We start from the raw sequence: 17,292 nt of genomic DNA on the forward strand, positions 1-17,292 counted from the left end.
GTTAAACAGAATTCTTATTCGTTAAAACATTTTTTTTATTCCATTTTTCCTTTTTCGTTCACTTTACTTTACTACGTGGACGTTGAAATTTTAACAAAAAATATCCTGCAACAAATGTGCTTTTCTGAGAGCAGAGAATAAGAAAGGTGTGGCAATAAAACTAAATAATAATGTATTTCTCACTCAAGTTGGCGAAAGAATAGCGTAGCTGCTCAACTTCTTTCGAGTGCTTTGGATTTCTTCCAAATTGCATTCCTTTTCGGCGAAGAACTTATTTATCCCCTTCGTTACCACTGCTTCGTGTGGATAAATAAAATAAATAAACTCATAAACAGACAAACGAAGGACTTCAAAATTTAACATTTAACCAAGATTATTTATTTTATACACCATTTGCACCGTAATCGCTTCTTCCATCAGTAATATCCATATCCGTGATAACCATGATAGCCGTGATAGTAATGTGGATAGTAATAGAAGCCCGGCTACAGTGGCACACCCGCATGAATGACTTTATGATATCTGTGTGACAATTTTTCCTGTGGCTGTACATAAAATGTGCATGAAACGATGATCGGAATGATCGAGGGTCACATTGCACCTAAATGGGAGTGAAGAAACCGTGCACGGATCTTTGAACCTTGCAAAACTACTATCGTTTCGTGAAAGCTTTCTGGATGGGTTCGCAGCTTTTCCAACGTTGAAGTCTTTCGTTCAAATTCCTCTTTACAATACATCGGCGATCGATACACTGCTTTTATACAGCAACCACAAAACAGATTTTTGAGTTGTTTTTTTAATCTTTTATTATAAATAATTATAAATATCGTCCGTTCTACCAGTAGTAGCCATAATGGTAGCGAGGATAGTATCCGTAGTGATAGCTGGGATAATAGTATCGCGGATAAGCGTAGTAATGATGATATCCGAACCCGAACGTCTCCGCCTTGTCCATATCGTCTTCACCAGCAACGGCCACTCCTTCTTCCTTGGCGTTTTCTTCATTGTTTGGCATCTGCTTAGGGAAAGGCTGTTGCACATCGCGCTTCACGAGCCTTCCCGCAGGAGCTGGTCCCGATGCTGAGTGCCATTCCGGTGCACGAGGCATCGCAGAAACGGCTGCCACAACAACAAACAGACACAGGAGCTGTTGGTAGAAATATTTAAATTGTTAGAGTTATCACATTACAACAACGTTTAAAAGAATGTTTAAATACCTTGAACATGTTTTGGGATATTAGAAGTCTTTTAAAGAACTGCGACGATGCTTGAGATGTAAAGCTTGTTGCTCGATGCACTTGATGTCGAATTCTGACTGATGATGTTCCGGACGATCAACCTTTCTTTTATACTGTTACATCCGAATTCCGAATTTGCAAATCAACTGCAGAAAGTCCCGTGTCGGTTCAGCTTGACGTCACAGGATCTGGACTGTTCCATGTGAAAGGAAAGTTCATTTAAATAAGAGAAATTCCCCATGCCTTATGTGCGTTTTCGTACTATGTAATTCGCGCACCAGCTATATACCATAGGTACAGCCAATCTGCTATTCCAAATTTATCTTGTTGCACTCTGTTATATAGAACTTCTACATAATGTATGTCTACATGTAGCCCATGTATCGCATACGCCGGTAAGAAGGTGGTGTGGATGGAATTCTAGAATGTTATAATGATTTTTGTTTATTTCTTCTCAATATATACAGCCAAATGTGACCTTGACGCATTTTGTTTGTTTCAGACGACCATGATTCAATACATTATCTCATGATTCTTTCATATGATAAGTTTTATTTTTTAGTGAAAAAACAATGCTATACGTCCAAAAAAATACCCCCTTACGAAAACATCGTAACCTCTCTAACACCATTGATAGAAATGGATCTATATTTATGTCAAAGCTTTTGTGCGTAAATGATTACGGCAGAATGTTAGTAATTCCTATAATTTACACAGTCTAGGTAGAACGAGAATTATTGACAGTGATATGTTAATTGATTAAAGCGGGTTAATTAATACGAAAAACACTATCCAGATCAAACTAAGTTAAAGAAATGGGATTCTACGCTTCACGCGATTTGGAATAACAAGAGCATTAGCATTAATTAATTGTTCTCTGCTAACCGAAACGCTGTGTACCGAAAAATGCGCTACAAACCATTCTAGCGATTATTGATCTATGAATCATTCTATTTGGGGATCACCTGTTACCTCCAGTTGTGTCTGTTTTGTTTTGTGACGTTCTATAATGGAATTTCCATTTTCCATCACAATACAAATTTTGGGTTTAGTTTCGAAGCGTATTTCATCAAGTAAATATAAGCTATATTAGTTTTCCAGGAGTTCTCATAATTTTGGTGAAGTCCCCGTGTGCCTATTGGTTGCAAAATTCTTGGTCACAGAACGTTTTTTGGCAAAATTCTTGGTGACAAAATTCTGTCGTTAAGTTGCAACAGCGACGCAAACACTACGGACGCCACATTCATAGCCGCGAACTCAGAAACCCAAATCTCACCGATGCAAAATCCACTGGGCTTTAAAAATGAACAATTGAACAACGTATACATAATGTGATACAATTGTACAATGATTTGTTAAGCTGTAGATCCATTTGTTGTGATGGTAAATTATCGCTACACATTCTGAGCTAGGATAACCAGATGTTCCCTATTAAATAGGACAGTCCTCCATTTGTTTTGTGCAATAGTTAATATTTCGTCGTATATGCGAAAATTTTGAATTGGTTCCATTTTTTTAAGTGCTGGTCTAAAGATTTTCAACACCATTTCAGAAAAATTTCAATTGGAAAGCAATCAAAACTTCAAACTATGTTAAAAAGCATCGAAAACTGCTGCATATTTTAAACCTTTCTCACTTGCTAAATTACATTAAAGTATACAATATTCACTTCATATTAAGAATATAATTGTATTTCTTGTTTTATGTACAACTCGATCTTCGATTTCGCTGATCAATCGTACACTACCTTTACCAGTAGTGTCCGTATCCATGGTAACCGTGATAGCCGTGGTAGTAGCGCGGATAATGGTAGTAGGGCGGGTAGTATGGCACACCCACGTGGATGACCTTGTGGTATCCGAAGCCAAACGTTTCCGCCTTGTCCATGTCGTCCTGAGCCTCCACTGCACTTTCCTGCACGGGTGCATCTTCCGCCACTGCTTCCGGTGCGACGGCTTCACGCTTCACGATCTGTCTCATCGGCGCCTGCATTGGTGGTAGTGGTGCAAAGGGTCCATTGGGCATCGAAGCCACAACAGCGACGAGGGCAAACAGGCACACAAGCTGTAGGACGAAATAAATAATTTACAATTTCGTACTCGTTGCATTCATCTTCTGACGAATCTCAATCAAACTGACCTTAATCATTTTTGTTTAGCTGGGAGGGCTTATGCGTTCCTTAGAACTGTTGCTTCTAGGTGCGTTTCGTTTTACTGAATGATGCTCCTCTCATGACAAGTGTTTCCTTTTATACAATGTTTTTTGGGGACGATCATACGTCCATATCGGGTTGGAAGGGAACCGGTATTGGTGGCCCTATAGTATTGTGACGTATGAGACTCTTCGGAGACTCATTTGCATTTGCTGGAGAGCAGTCTTTATTTGCGTCACAGTTAGAAGCACTTTCATTTGGATTAATCGACACCCTGCAAAGTTACTTATTAGTAAGTTGTTCATGAAACTAAAAGTGAAACTATTATACATTTCCAGTATAATGTAATATTTTGTGTATTTGTTTCTTATGCACAAAATAGACATAATTATGAAAGATTCTTTAATACTCTTGGGTGTACTATGGTGAGCAATGTTGATACATCGAATTAAACATTCTTCTTTGAGTCAGTAAGCCAACAGAAAAGCGCAACAGTCCGATCTGCGCTGACTTTATTCCGACTCATGAATGCCGACTGGTTACAAACACATTACAATGGAGGGCAAATTGAAATGTACAAATGTTGCTCAATTAATTAAAAACACTGTTTAAAGTTGGAATGGAACTGAGTTTTGAAGCTTATTTTATATGGATAGCGAAGATTATTGTCATAATATAGTATTTCTTCGTAGTTAAATCGTCAGAAGTTGATAATTTTAATCGATAAAAAAATTAATACAACAATGCATAACGACTGTGGTCAAGCTGCACAAGGAATGGAGCTCTTGATTTTTCTATTATTAGATACGCGATTTTCGGTCTTTGTTTGATCATTTGTCTACATCACAAAGGTTAAACAAACCAAAATTAAGAAAATAGGACCAGAATGCAATGCTATTTTGCACCATATCATTGTAAGTTGTGGTAAAAAACATAAGCATTAGCAAACAGCACAAGCATTGGCAAACAGCATTAATAACACTCAGACTCAATGATTCGCATGTCTGCGGAGTCCTATGCTAGCTCCGATGCATTTGATGTTGGGATATCTTCAGAGTAGTTCATATATAAACTCCGGCTCCTGCCATGGCCAATGTAGTGCTGCGCATTACTATTACTATCATTTTTATAATAATTCCTGCTGTAGTGGAACGTCATTATTTAACTTGTAAAGCTTGTAAACGTCACAATTATTATAAACAGGTTTTTCTTCAAACAGGATCTTCAATTGTGCCATTGTGCTCTTTGAGTTAAATAAGACAAATAATTTTAATACATGAACACATACATGAATATGATACATATAATAATTATCCATAATTTTGCTCCAAAGACTTTTAGCTACCAGAAACGAATGACTTAAAATTGTGAGAAGTACACTGTGCAAAACAGTTTATTTTGTTTCATATCATCCAAAAACAATATATTACGATCACTTTCACTCGATCACCAAATGGATCTTGAAGCTTGAAAGTAATGTAAGGGTCATGCTTCACAACTAACCCTAGGGTTGGTCCGAATGTATAATAAGATGCTAAAACATTTCCTGTAATGTATTCCAATATGACTGGCAGATTTGCAATTTTCTGTCCATTCACGCAATGACTCATTGCGATACGAGCGAAAGCCACGCGATGGCTTGCGCAAATTCATTCTAGCATTGACGGGCCCACTCACCCACACTCATTGGCAGGCGATTGCATACCAAAAATGCTCATGATTTATCACCTAAAAATATGCAACTCATGGTTCACACACCAGTGTCAACAAATTCTATAAACAAAATAAACGCAATGCAACGGTTCGGTTGCTCTTTCATCACATCCAGAATCGAGCAGATCGTAGATCGCATTTTTACATTGATCGCCCGTAAGCCCGTCTGGGATATTCCCGAGCTGCGTGAGGGACGCTCCACTATTTTGGTGACATTTACCGAACACAGCCCAAAATACCGACCATTAAGACAAGTCTGCCGAAATCCAGTTTTCCCGATTCGTGCCCGACTGTAATAAATTGATATTTACCCCAGAACCTTTGCTGACGTCAATAAGAACGAACCGGCCGGGGGAGAGAGTATAAAACCATTTCTCTGCTCTCAATCCGGTATCAGTTTGCAATCGATCCTCCCGGGGACAGCACAAGAATCGAAGCCCAAGCTTGCAGCACGAAATCATAATTCTATTCATTATGTTGAAGGTAAGAAATTCTTGCGACTGAAGATCCAGCGTGATCGTTACTAACTGTTGGATATTCCAATTATGTTTCTGTCATTTCCAGTTTGCCTGTTTCCTTGCCCTGGTGGCGTTGGCCTGTGCCGCCCAACAGCTCAACCCTGGCTCCCGACAACCTGCACCGTTCCGACTGGTTCGCAATGTCCGTAATGTGGACAGTGTTCAAGCGACAAAGGTAACGGATGCCGCTAACGCACCTGAGGCGACGGCGATCGATGGCGAAGCGAAGGACGATATGGATAAGGCTGAAACGTTCGGGTTCGGCTACCATCACCACTACTATCCTTCCTATGGCTACGGATATGGAGGTTATGGAGGTTATGGAGGATACGGCTACGGAGGATATGGTGGCTACGGATACGGTGGCTATCCTGCGTACGGTGGCTATGGATACGGAGGATATGGCGGTTACGGCTATCCGTACAGCTCCGGCTACGGCTATGTGTACTAAGATCGACGCTTCGATTGCTCAACGTTTGCGGAACGATCGCAAGCAATTCGTTCACTGTACCTGGTCATTACTTAAAATCGTTCATGAGTATAAGTAAATTTACATGCAAATACGAACACCTCAAATCTAACAGAATCTATTTTGCAAATGTGAATAAATGTGTATTAATATAACTAAACAGTTTGTGTGTGTATTTTTTTATGTTTGAATTGAACTTTGAATTGTACGCTCGGCAGTTGATCACTTAAAAGTTAACACTTTGTTGTTGACATGCCTTTTAGTTGAGGATTTAATACTCGCTGCTCGTTTTTATATAAAAAAGGCCTTAGATTAAATTATTTCTCCTTCTCTAAAAATCGGAAAGCAGTAACATTTAGTTAGAAGTTTAGTATGTCAGAAACTAAACTTTCTAATTCTTTCTAATTCTAATGTCTTTCTAATTGTAATCCCAAATGCATAGATTTTTGTGTTTCGTAGAATTAAAATTTCTTCACACAGTTTATGATTTGTCCTGTGATTTGTCACTGTAAAAATGGACCAATAATTTAATAGAGTTTAAATTGAGTGGAAATGATGTTTATTCGTTGGGTAACTCAAAAACCTACCGATTAATGCGCCATATTTCGGATTGTGCTGTAGTAAAATGAACAATAAAATTTACATTTTCATTTTCACTTTCAAGATATTTTTACGTTTACTAAAAATGTATTATCTGAGACTTACTTTGAATACTTGGTTATTTAACAAATCTATCATCTTACATCCTTTCGTGCTTTCTGTGTATAGTGTATGTACGTACACGTTATGAACAATGTATAAGTGCCTCAAGGACTTTACAACCTTTACATTCTTATTTTCTATTAGCTACTTGAGTATATTAATTATACTTGAGTCAAGCAAACATGTAAAAAAAGTTCTCTAAACTGTTAAAAATATTGTTCGAATATTAAAATATGCTCAAAATATTCTTCTTCTTCTTCTTCTTCTTCTTCTTCTTCTTCTTCTTCTTCTTCTTCTTCTTTTTCTTCTTATTTTATGCAACAACCGTTATGTAAAATATTGGACCAATGTAAATCAGGGTGTTCATATCTTGGGTAAATGTTCTGATTTGAAGTACCAGGCAGTATTTTTTTTAAATAAAACCACCAATAAAAAAGACTCAAACTCTCATGTCTATTTAGTTTTGTTTTTTTTTTTTTTTATTTTTTTCCTTTTGTCTGGAAAGAAGTTCAGACCTCTGAAAAAAAACAATAAAACGTCAAACGTCTGATGTTTGCTAATACCACATAGAAAACTACATTACAACCACTTTGAATCACGCATCTAACTCAGAACATCAATAGCACAGGAAACGAATAAGACGAAGACATTACATTGAAAGTTTACCTAATTGAGTAGCTCATTTCAATTGCTTGTTATATGGGATTTTACCGCAAACCTAGACACACTAGAAACCTCAAGAAAGAAATCCAATTTTACACAAATACATGACACGCAGACTAATGTTAATGCCAGATCGATCGTTTTAACACACAAAGAAAAAAACCCCCCTGCTTCTAATCCTCTACCTCCTTTGTCACTCAAAGCAGCCATATTTCCGCATTTAATGATCTCCTGCGCAGTTGCTAAACACCTCAAAAACAGGCAAAATCCATCCATCCATTTGATGGATGCGAATATCGTTGCTCTCTCGCTCGACGATCTTTCGACACTCCTCTCGGCAAAATCTTTCGGCAAAAATCTGGTCGGGAGGCGGTCCCAAACGCACGCGAAACCGTTTGGAGCTGTGGTTGGGATTGTCTGGGAACCACTCCCGTACCCATTCGATCGGGGACTGTTGGCTGCCCGCGTTGGAGGTTCGTTGCGTGTGGGGCTCGTTATGTTTTTGTCGGTGGGTTTTGACTCCTTCGTACGAACAGCAGCTTCGCAAACCGTGACGACATCATCCCTAGCACGTGCCGGTTCGTTTTCTTTCGCTTAAGACGCTATCCAGTTCGTTTCTCGCCTCGGTCTAACGGAGCACCCGCCGAAAGGGTGTTGCCGAACGTACACCAACACGTCACGGATCACACATTTGACAGGTTCCACGACGCTTTGGCGAAAGAATGCCGTAGCGGACGCTAGATGGAAACGTATGTAAACAAATCGCGGCACGCTCGTACTTGCGAGCGTTAGGGTCGTCGTAACGTCGGCTTGATCGGCGACAATACATAGCGAAGAAGCATCGATCACATACCGGGACGGACAACTCGGTGTGGTGTTTCCGATCTTATAAAACGGACCTGAAGGCTCCTGCTCAGGGTCAGTAAGAATTTTGTCGATTTTCGGAAAAGTATTCTCCGCAGCCGAACTCCTGCCAAAACCCCAAAATCAGCGTGGAAAGATGCAGAATATCAAGGCACGAGTGTTGTTGCTGCTGTCGTTCGTTGTCCTGTTGGTTGGATTGGCCGATGGATTGCCGGTGCCCAACATTATCGATGCACCGCGCCACAAGGACGACAGCATCCCGTCGGCAATTGCCGGCAACCCGAGACCACTGTTGGATGGCGATGTAAGTGTGTTATCCTGCAGATTCTTTCAATCAATAATCCTTTTATTGAGGAACTTATGGCTTACAATTTCGCTTTTATTCATTTTCTTCCCCAAACACAGGCAAAAACGATCATCTACGATCTAGCGGCCACGATCACGGACGAAGGATTCGACGCAATGGAGTCAACGAACATTGGCTTCCTGTGGAACCCACTGGCACGTATCTTCCACAGCCCACTGGGGTAATGGAGTAGTAGCCAGCATCGCCGAGGGCATCGCCAACCGATATGACATGACAACGCCGGCGCATCGATCGCTGGGCACCACGGAACTCCAATAAACACTGTCCTGACAGCCGTTTTGTTGCGAGTTGTGCATTTAAAGGCTTGTGATAAGGTTTCCACCGTGTGATACTGTAGCAGTAAGTGACGTCGAAATTTACCATTACCATTGTCCATTGTTTTGTTGTATTGTTTTGTTGTAAACACAAAAAAAACTGCGTTCTTCTCTTTGGGGAAGAGACAATAAACAATCTTTGATTTGTTCCCAAACGTGACGGCAGCTGTGTTGCTGGAAGTTGTTTTATGATAAGATAATGAAGATTCGGAAAAGGGTTGCGAGTATGACTTCGATGGGAGGCCCGGTCGACGGTAAATGTCGATTCCTTTTGTGCAGCTTTGTTCGTCCACTTGAAGTTTCATTTACTATGAGGAATGATATGGTAAGGTCGGCTCGGCTTAAAATACTAAATAGTGCTTGGGATCTAGGACTTCCACGCATCGTTGGGAAATATACGGATACAGTTATAAATCCAAGGGGCGGTCCTGTAGTACAGTCGTGGGTTATCGTGGGTTTTAAGCCTCATATGGACCGTTCCCCCGTAACAAAGACTGAGTATGTTGCATGTGATACTCAATAATTCTCATGACCGGCATGACCGCGTGGTTTTTGGACGATGCTAAAGAGAACAGAGGAAGGCTGTAAATCATCGCCAAATTTTCAATGAAAGTTTAATTAAAACGATCATTTTATCTAGAGGTTTTATTAGTACAAGGAATATTGTTTCTCGTAATTTCTTACATCATTCCTAAATTGATGTGTCTCTTTTCAAAAGAAAATTTGATATCAAACAGTTTCTTTTTTAATAATTATCTACGAATTATGTACTTTATTTTCTTTTATTTTTTGTTTATTTTTATAGAGACTTTAAGCTAATTGGCCTCATTCGGCTCTTTTAATCGGTTGATTAATTCTAGGCTTAAAATCTAACATTCTTCTTTGGTACTTTATTTAATCATTAAACATTTGTCATTTTCAACGTACAGTTGCAAAAGTCATAAAAAAGAACTTAATAAATAATAAATTCAGTAAATAAGTTGCTATTATACATAAACGATTTCAAAATGTAATAAAAAGAAACAAAATAAGGAAGAAAAACAAAAACAATGTCATAAGTGAAGTAAAGGAAGAAATAAAGGAATAAGATGAAATTTTAAAGAAAACTGTTAAGAAAAAAAAACACGAAAATCATTCAAAATTACAACAGTAAAATGCAACTCATAAATAGAACATGAAAAAATACGGTAAATATGCAAAAACCAATACAAAATTTTAATGAAATTAATTTACCATACCAACGTTCATCCATTTTTCCGTTTAAAAACGAAACTATTTTCAAATAAATCTAAATTATTTTTAATCCCACTACCGACGGTTCAAAAGGCTGATGACTTTATTGTGACAACTTTCCCAAGTCTCTATATTAATACGATAAAGTTTTGGGCAAATATAATGCAGACATAACAATAGAAATGCAAAGTAAATAAAAAAAATCTAGCAATCTATTTGTCCACAACTTCTTGTCTTGTCTACCGACAAATCTTATCAAACTAAAAAAAAACTCCAGTCAATACCAGTTCCGCTCGCTTATGATCCGTAACGGATCCACCACACCCATGAAATTTTCCCTCCAAAAAACCATGCTTTACCCTTTTTATATGCATGATTTTTTCGCTGTCCTCGTCTGCCCGAAGGTGTTAACTATGCAGAACCAGAAGATGAATATTTAATTAAGTAAGCACCCAAACAAAACACTCTCACACACAGACACACCACACACACACACCTACTCCCTGTGCTCTCCACCCCGCAACAGTCTGGTGTGGTATTGCCCCATGGGAAATACGCCACTTTCCAATGTTTCCCACCGCATCATCAATCAGCCCCTTCAGCCCAACCTGCCCAACACTACACACGTACGCGCCCATGAAGAAAGCATCCCCCGCCAAAAGGTGACAAACACACTTCACCATGGTCCACCCCATCGGAACCGGTATGGCGCGCCACATGGTGATGATGCCACACCGGGTGCACGTGCGCTTTTTTCAGGCTCGTGCCCTCTTCGGCTAAAAGCCCACCCCCCTTCCCGATACATAACCGGCGCTCGGCATGTACAGCCACAAATTAGGGGTGTGCGGGTTGCCGCGTGCCCTCATCGCCGACGACGCGCCTTCGGCCTTGATGACGTGCATGCCCCGTCCAGGCGACGAACTTTCGTGCGTTTGGCGCCACACGGTCGGTCGGGTTCGGTTCCAGTTTTGATTCGGGCGAGCCACAAAGACACGACACACGGGCCCACCGCTCCAGCTCCTGCTTCACCGCTCACCAAACGGTAAATATTGCCACCGGACTGGGTGGCATCCCTTAGCGCGCACACACCAAGCACGGTGATTCATGCGACGCAGTCATCGGTTCGGCATGTTGGGGATCCTCCTATCCGTTGAGAAAGGTGTGACGTTAAAACGCGTAGCACGTGACTGTGGTAGCGAACGGTGGGCTCGCTGTGAGGGTCGCGCGAAATCAGAGTGGCAGACGGCAGCAACGCGTTTCGGTGGGATCCATGTGCGATCTTTTGGGTGTTTTTTTTTGTTCGAATTCGCACAACGGGGAGTTGATTATTGTTTATCCGAAAAGAGATTTTTGAGAGAGAAATTTTACAAGAAAAACGTTATCTATGCCTTCACTAATGGACTGTAGTTATGTTACACACATATCGCTCTCGCTTTAGGCCACTCCATGATAGGAATTATTGTTGACCATGCGTGCCAGTTTTTTTCAATCGTTTTTTCAAATGCTTGTTTAACTACTGACGTTTAACTACTAGTTGGGAGTATTCAATGTTTCCATCAATAAATAAAATAAATCATATAATCCCTTCAATTACACAATGAAAATGAGCTACTTTTTTTTAAATAAAACGGAATTTAGCGTTTCAACTTTCTTTACAAAAAAATTTTGTCAAAACATAGCTAGTAAACATAAAACATAAAATTAAATATTTTCCTTTCCCGCTGCCGAAGGTGTCATTTGTTTGCATAAATTGCATAAACAACTGTTTCCATCACACTACTGTCTCAGAAATGCACCCAAGCAAGATGATTCACTCAACTTGCGGTTCACGGTTCATTCCACTTATTCAATATTTACTCTTCGCCCGCCATCATCATTACTTCGGAGGCATTCGCATTCGCGTTGAAATTCGCTTCTCCATGCGCATGCTCGCCGATCGCATTTTAGCGCGACTGCAAATACGCAAGGAAATTCCTTCCAATGACGACACAGCACGTGCTCGGTTCGATCGCAGATTGACGTTTCACTCAGTTGGCCATGCGTTGTGTAGATATGGGGTCTGGGGAGGGAGAAGGCAAAGGGTCAGCATTAGTCACATCGCAGCATTTCTTTCTGGAACGCACGCGGATTGGCGACGCCACAAGCTGCTTTTGCTTCTTTCTGTTTCCCCCGTTTTTGGCATATTTGAAACACCGGCGAATGAGACAAAACACATTTATATATTTATTTTCCACTTGGTTTGTATGCTGTTTGTTTGTTTTGAGTTTGGTTTGTTTCGGTTCGCTTTTTTATCTTGTTCACACAGTTTTGGATTTTGTTCTGCTTCTCTTTCTTCTGGTTGTTTCTTTTTTTTCATCTCTCTCATCATGTCTTTCACTTTGAAGTTATGCTTCGTACGTCACGAACCCAGTGACGGCCTTTGCTTGTATCGGTGCTGTATGTTGTATGCCTTTTTATAACATACTCAATTCGCATCTTTACGAGTTATATCATTCTCTCTCTCTCTCTCTCTCTCTCTATCTCTCTCTCTGTCTTTCTCTTTCTTTTTTGCTTATTACATATAGTTACTTCTCTTTTGTTTTTTTGTGTTAATGCTATAAACACCTTGCAGTCATCAATTAAAATGGTCTTTGGGTTTTATTAGCAGCCCGGTCTCTAAACTAGTAGCAAACTCTCTCTCTCTCTCTCTCTCTCTCTCTCTCTCTCTCTCTCTCTCTCTCTCTCTCTCTCTCTCTCTCTCTCTCTCTCTCTCTCTCTCTCCCTCTCTTTTCTCTCTTGCCCTCTTCTTTCTAGTAAATCTAATCAATCGTTCATTCGGTTAATCTACCAAACACGCTGGCTGGCTGGTGCTTGGCGGAGGTACTTACGAGCTAACACATCTGGTACTCGATTCTGGCACCGGCCACCCCGGCAGTCGTAAACACGCTACATCTTTAAATTTTAAACAAGCGGCTAAAAAACTGGTCAATTTTGTCCAATTCCGGTAGTCTGCCTTGGACTGATACTATGAGTGTGTGTGTGTGTCTGTGTATGTGAAAAGTGAACATTTATGCTGCTTTATCCTCTCTCTCTATCTGTGTTCACATTTTATACATTACTTTCAAAACACGCTCGGAATGAAATCCTTATACAAATCTTAGCTTTGTCAGCCTATTTCACAAAACTGCTACACATTATTATTGTACCACTTACTTGCTATAAGGGGGGCCACCATTACACATTACCGTTACACGCCCGAACTGGAAAATGGCGTCAAATCGAAGCATGCACAAATGCGCTCAATTTGATCCAAACAGCTTACTTTGATCGCATCTGCCAATATCGAGTGTGTGGGTGTGTGTGTTATTACTTTTTTACAATAAAAATGATCTCACCAATGCTCTTTAATCGTTTTTAGATAGTTTTGTTTCTTGTATTTTGTCTTACTTTATGAGGAATTAAATTTGAGTCGAGGTTTGTTTGTGCAAACATTGAGAAGCGACAAAATTATACTTTTAACCCTTACATTGGTTTAACTAACAAAATTCTCCGTTCGATATGGTCGTTCCCGTAATGCCGATATTAGTGAATATTACTTTTTTAGCATGTAATAAATACGTACGGCATAGATAAAAATAAGCTATGATAAACAAAACAATGAGTACTGAAATGATAATGAGACGGCACCACTGCGGCACCAGAGTTTCTGCATTGCTTTCGCCAGCAAATGGTAATGGTGAACATAAAAGGCAGTGTTGTGCAAGAAGGATTTGCAATAAATATTAACTAAAATACTGAGATTTTCATTGGCAGTCTGTTCCTGTGTGAGTAAAAAAAAGTATTTGCAAAAGAGCCGTTTGTGGCGTCCAGTCTTGAGAATTATGCGAACAAAATGGATGTTTGATGCTTGTTATGGGTAATAAATAATTGAAAAAAGGATGAACGAACTCTAAAAATATAAGCTAAATGATGTGATGCTGAGAATCAATGGTTACAAGAAAGACTAATTCCGACTGATACCACCGCGCGCTCTCTGTCCAGCAGAAATAATGACTTTTTAGTAGGTTTAGAGCAAAACTGGCACTACTTCCGGTATCAAAGTTTACAGAAAAAACCCCTCCTACATTGCAGAATGAAATTGAATTATATCCTTATCTGTAGTTTGCCTTCCCTACGGCAGTGCTCCATCGTCACTTACCCCCAAATCTCCCGCTCAGCCAGCTGGCTACATCAGCATCTTCCCGTCGAAATCGGCCCGTATCTGCTGCAGCTTCTGGTAGATCACGTGAAAGCTGGGCCGATCGTTCGGCTTGCGGCTCCAGCACTTGCGCATCAGATCGTACACGGTCAGCGGCGTGTTCTCCGGGCAGCCGAGCATGTTGCCCTCCTTCACGAACTTCACCACCTCCTCGTGCGTCATGCCGTAGTACGGTTGCATCGCGAACGAGAATATCTCCCACAGGCAAACACCGTACGCCCACACGTCCGACTCGATCGTGTACTTGTTGTAGAGGATGCTTTCCAGCGGCATCCAGCGTATCGGGATGGCATCGTTCTCGTCGCCCTTGTAGTAATCCTGCAGGTAGATCTTGTGCGACAGCCCGAAGTCGGCGATCTTCACCACCATATGGTCATCGATCAGACAGTTGCGGGTGGCCAGATCGCGGTGCACAAACTTGCGCTCGGACAAGTACACCATGCCGGACGCAATCTGGTGCGCAATGTTGAGCAGATCGCCGTGCGACAGCTCGGTGCTGATGCTGTCCGCCCGGTTTTGCTGCGCGAACGGGGAGCACTGGCGCAGGAACTCGTTCAGATCGCCGCGCGCCATAAACTCGAACAGCAAACACATCGGACGGCCGATGGCGCAGACGCCGAGCAGCTTCACGATGTTGGGATGGTCAAATTCGGCCAGCAGGCAGGCTTCCCGCTCGAAATCCACCTGCAGGTCTTGGCTCGCCTCGTCCTTTAGCATCTTCACTGCGACGAGCGTAAAATCTTCGCCCGCCACCAGACCGGGCGCTTTCGCTTGAAACACCCGCCCGAACGCACCCTGCCCGAGGTCCTTGATGTAGATGATGTTGTTGCGAGGGAATTCCAGCTTTTCCAGCTTCGGATTCAGCTGCGCACCGGTCCGGTGGTAGTTGACGTTCGAGGGCAGCTTGTTGATGTCGATACCCTGGCCGTCCTGTGCGGTGGCGGTTGGGTTGTATCCGGCAGCGCCCGACTGTCGGCGATTGCGCCGGTGCCGCGACACACGGTAGCAAAGCAGCACCATCAGGTGGAGCAGTACGATCGCCACGAATCCGATGCCGGAGAGGAGGAAGATCATCGACGGGGTAAAGACCGATTCCATGGTCATGTCGATCTTACCGCGAATGTCGCTAGCATCGGTCGAGTTGGCTAAAATGAAGGAACGAATGAATGTAAACGGATTTAAGGGAAAGGGAAAGCGTAATACTTACGACAGAGTGGAATATCACAGGCCTGCCATCGAACGGTTTTGTCCATTGTGTAGCACCACGGTGTCGGTTCTTCCCCGCCCGCATTTCGGCAATAGTTTTCCGCATCCTGTAGCTCCGCAAACACCAGCGGCGGTTTGTGATGTGAGTGAGGCTCCTGCGAGTCCCACTTCTGGCACGGTATGCCTGTGCTCGTTACATTTACCGTGCCAAGATAAAACCTTCCATTTCCCATGCGACAATCATCTGCAAGCAAAAAAAAGGAAAAATGTGTTCAAAATCAGAAAAAAACGATGTTTAAGTAGTTTTCATGCAGTTTCCAATACTTACAAGTAACTTCCTCCGACACCAGTTCGGTCAGCCCAACATGCGAGCATACGGGCGGTTTGGCCGTTTTGTTGTACCGCGGCAATTCCTCGCAGTTGGGCAGCCGAAAGTGTCCCCGCGACTTGATCACATCGCCACGTTCTTTCTTCTCCTCTATCAGCGCCCAATCGTTGTAGCAAAACTGCAGGTACGTCGCCACACAGTCTTCGTAGCACAGCGGCAACCGTATCGTGGCCCCATCCTTGATGACGCACTGCGGAAACGCATACGCACAGAGCAATTTCTGCGTGGGGGAGAAAAGAAGCAATTACAAGCTCTATTCATTCTGTGCAACGAAACAGAAACGAATAACGCTTACCTCTGCTGCCGGACGGCACGACGGTGGCAGATCGTTGATCAGATCCTCAAACAGGGCGGTGGTGATTTTCTCATTCTCCCAACCGCCCGTCCCATCCTCCCGGCTGTACCACACCTGCCGGCTGTTGATGAACCGTTTGCACACCTTCCCATTGTACGGCGCACAGTAGCCTTCCTCCTCGTCCCCGGCATCGTCCCATCCGAAGGTGTCTTTCGTTCCACCGCCGTGCCGTAGTGCGGCCGCCGATGTTGAAACGGCCGCGACCGGGCTGGGTGCGGTAAGGGACGCTAGCAGCACCGTTCCGACCGCGACGTACGCGACGCTCGACAACAAAGCCACCCATTGTGTTCGCCTGTGAGGAGGACGACCGGCGGCTGTGCAGACATCCCCGTCGCTCATTTTCAATTTCGCTCGCACAGACGTGAATGGGGAACCGCAGCGACCCGGCTTGCCTTAATCCAAAATCTGGCACTAATTATTACACTACACACAAACGCACAAGGGCAACACTGTGGTTCTAATTAGCTTCACGCTGGAACGCTGAACGTTTACTGCAAAACACTCTCTGCAGCAGCAGCAGCAGCAGCACCACCCCACTTGACCCCGTTGTTCGTGGGGTTGGTAGAAAAGGGCCTCTGTTTACCGATGCCACTTGCAGCGACGGTGCTCCGGTTGCCTAAGGGTTTAGTGCCTTTGTAGCTGCTCCATGTTTTCGACTACCACTGCCTTTTTCTGGATATTTTCATTCACGATTCTTTGCGACTCTGTTTTGTTGTGCTCTTGTTCGCAACTTTTCTGATTTTTTGACGGATTCCCTGCTTGACAAGGGGGGCATCGTTTTAATTTTGACAGGCAAGCTTTGCGGTATGCTCCAGATGTGCACACAAAATCGAGCAAAACTGCTCGAGTTCAATTTGAGGCGAAAAACTGCAC

The 17,292-nt window shown here is 42.4% G+C and overlaps 4 protein-coding genes across 4 annotated transcripts; 1 reads left to right on the forward strand and 3 right to left on the reverse strand.

The window, feature by feature from the left end:
• Positions 1 to 799: 799 nt before the first annotated feature.
• Positions 800 to 1,295, reverse strand: LOC120952961 (uncharacterized). Its single transcript, XM_040372568.2, has 2 exons — positions 1,218 to 1,295; positions 800 to 1,147 (listed from the first exon to the last, which is right to left on the reverse strand). The coding sequence occupies exons 1-2, from the start codon at positions 1,224 to 1,226 to the stop codon at positions 836 to 838; spliced, it is 321 nt and encodes a 106-aa protein (XP_040228502.2). The 5' UTR covers positions 1,227 to 1,295; the 3' UTR covers positions 800 to 835.
• A 1,625-nt stretch (positions 1,296 to 2,920) lies between these two features.
• LOC120952963 (uncharacterized) lies at positions 2,921 to 3,321 on the reverse strand. Its single transcript, XM_040372571.2, has one exon. It carries the CDS (start codon positions 3,261 to 3,263, stop codon positions 2,988 to 2,990), a length of 276 nt encoding a protein of 91 aa, XP_040228505.2. The 5' UTR covers positions 3,264 to 3,321; the 3' UTR covers positions 2,921 to 2,987.
• Positions 3,322 to 5,423: 2,102 nt separating this feature from the next.
• Positions 5,424 to 6,201, forward strand: LOC120950020 (uncharacterized). The gene is made up of 2 exons (XM_040367737.2): positions 5,424 to 5,586; positions 5,668 to 6,201. The coding sequence occupies exons 1-2, from the start codon at positions 5,578 to 5,580 to the stop codon at positions 6,070 to 6,072; spliced, it is 414 nt and encodes a 137-aa protein (XP_040223671.2). The 5' UTR covers positions 5,424 to 5,577; the 3' UTR covers positions 6,073 to 6,201.
• A 6,230-nt stretch (positions 6,202 to 12,431) lies between these two features.
• Positions 12,432 to 17,176, reverse strand: LOC120951194 (tyrosine-protein kinase transmembrane receptor Ror2-like). The gene is made up of 4 exons (XM_049607456.1): positions 16,360 to 17,176; positions 16,005 to 16,284; positions 15,678 to 15,920; positions 12,432 to 15,615 (listed from the first exon to the last, which is right to left on the reverse strand). Exons 1-4 carry the CDS (start codon positions 16,756 to 16,758, stop codon positions 14,438 to 14,440), a joined length of 2,100 nt encoding a protein of 699 aa, XP_049463413.1. The 5' UTR covers positions 16,759 to 17,176; the 3' UTR covers positions 12,432 to 14,437.
• Between the last annotated feature and the right edge of the window lie 116 nt (positions 17,177 to 17,292).

Source organism: Anopheles coluzzii, chromosome 2, assembly GCF_943734685.1.
Source record: "Anopheles coluzzii chromosome 2, AcolN3, whole genome shotgun sequence".
Classification (NCBI taxonomy): Eukaryota; Metazoa; Arthropoda; class Insecta; order Diptera; family Culicidae; genus Anopheles; species Anopheles coluzzii.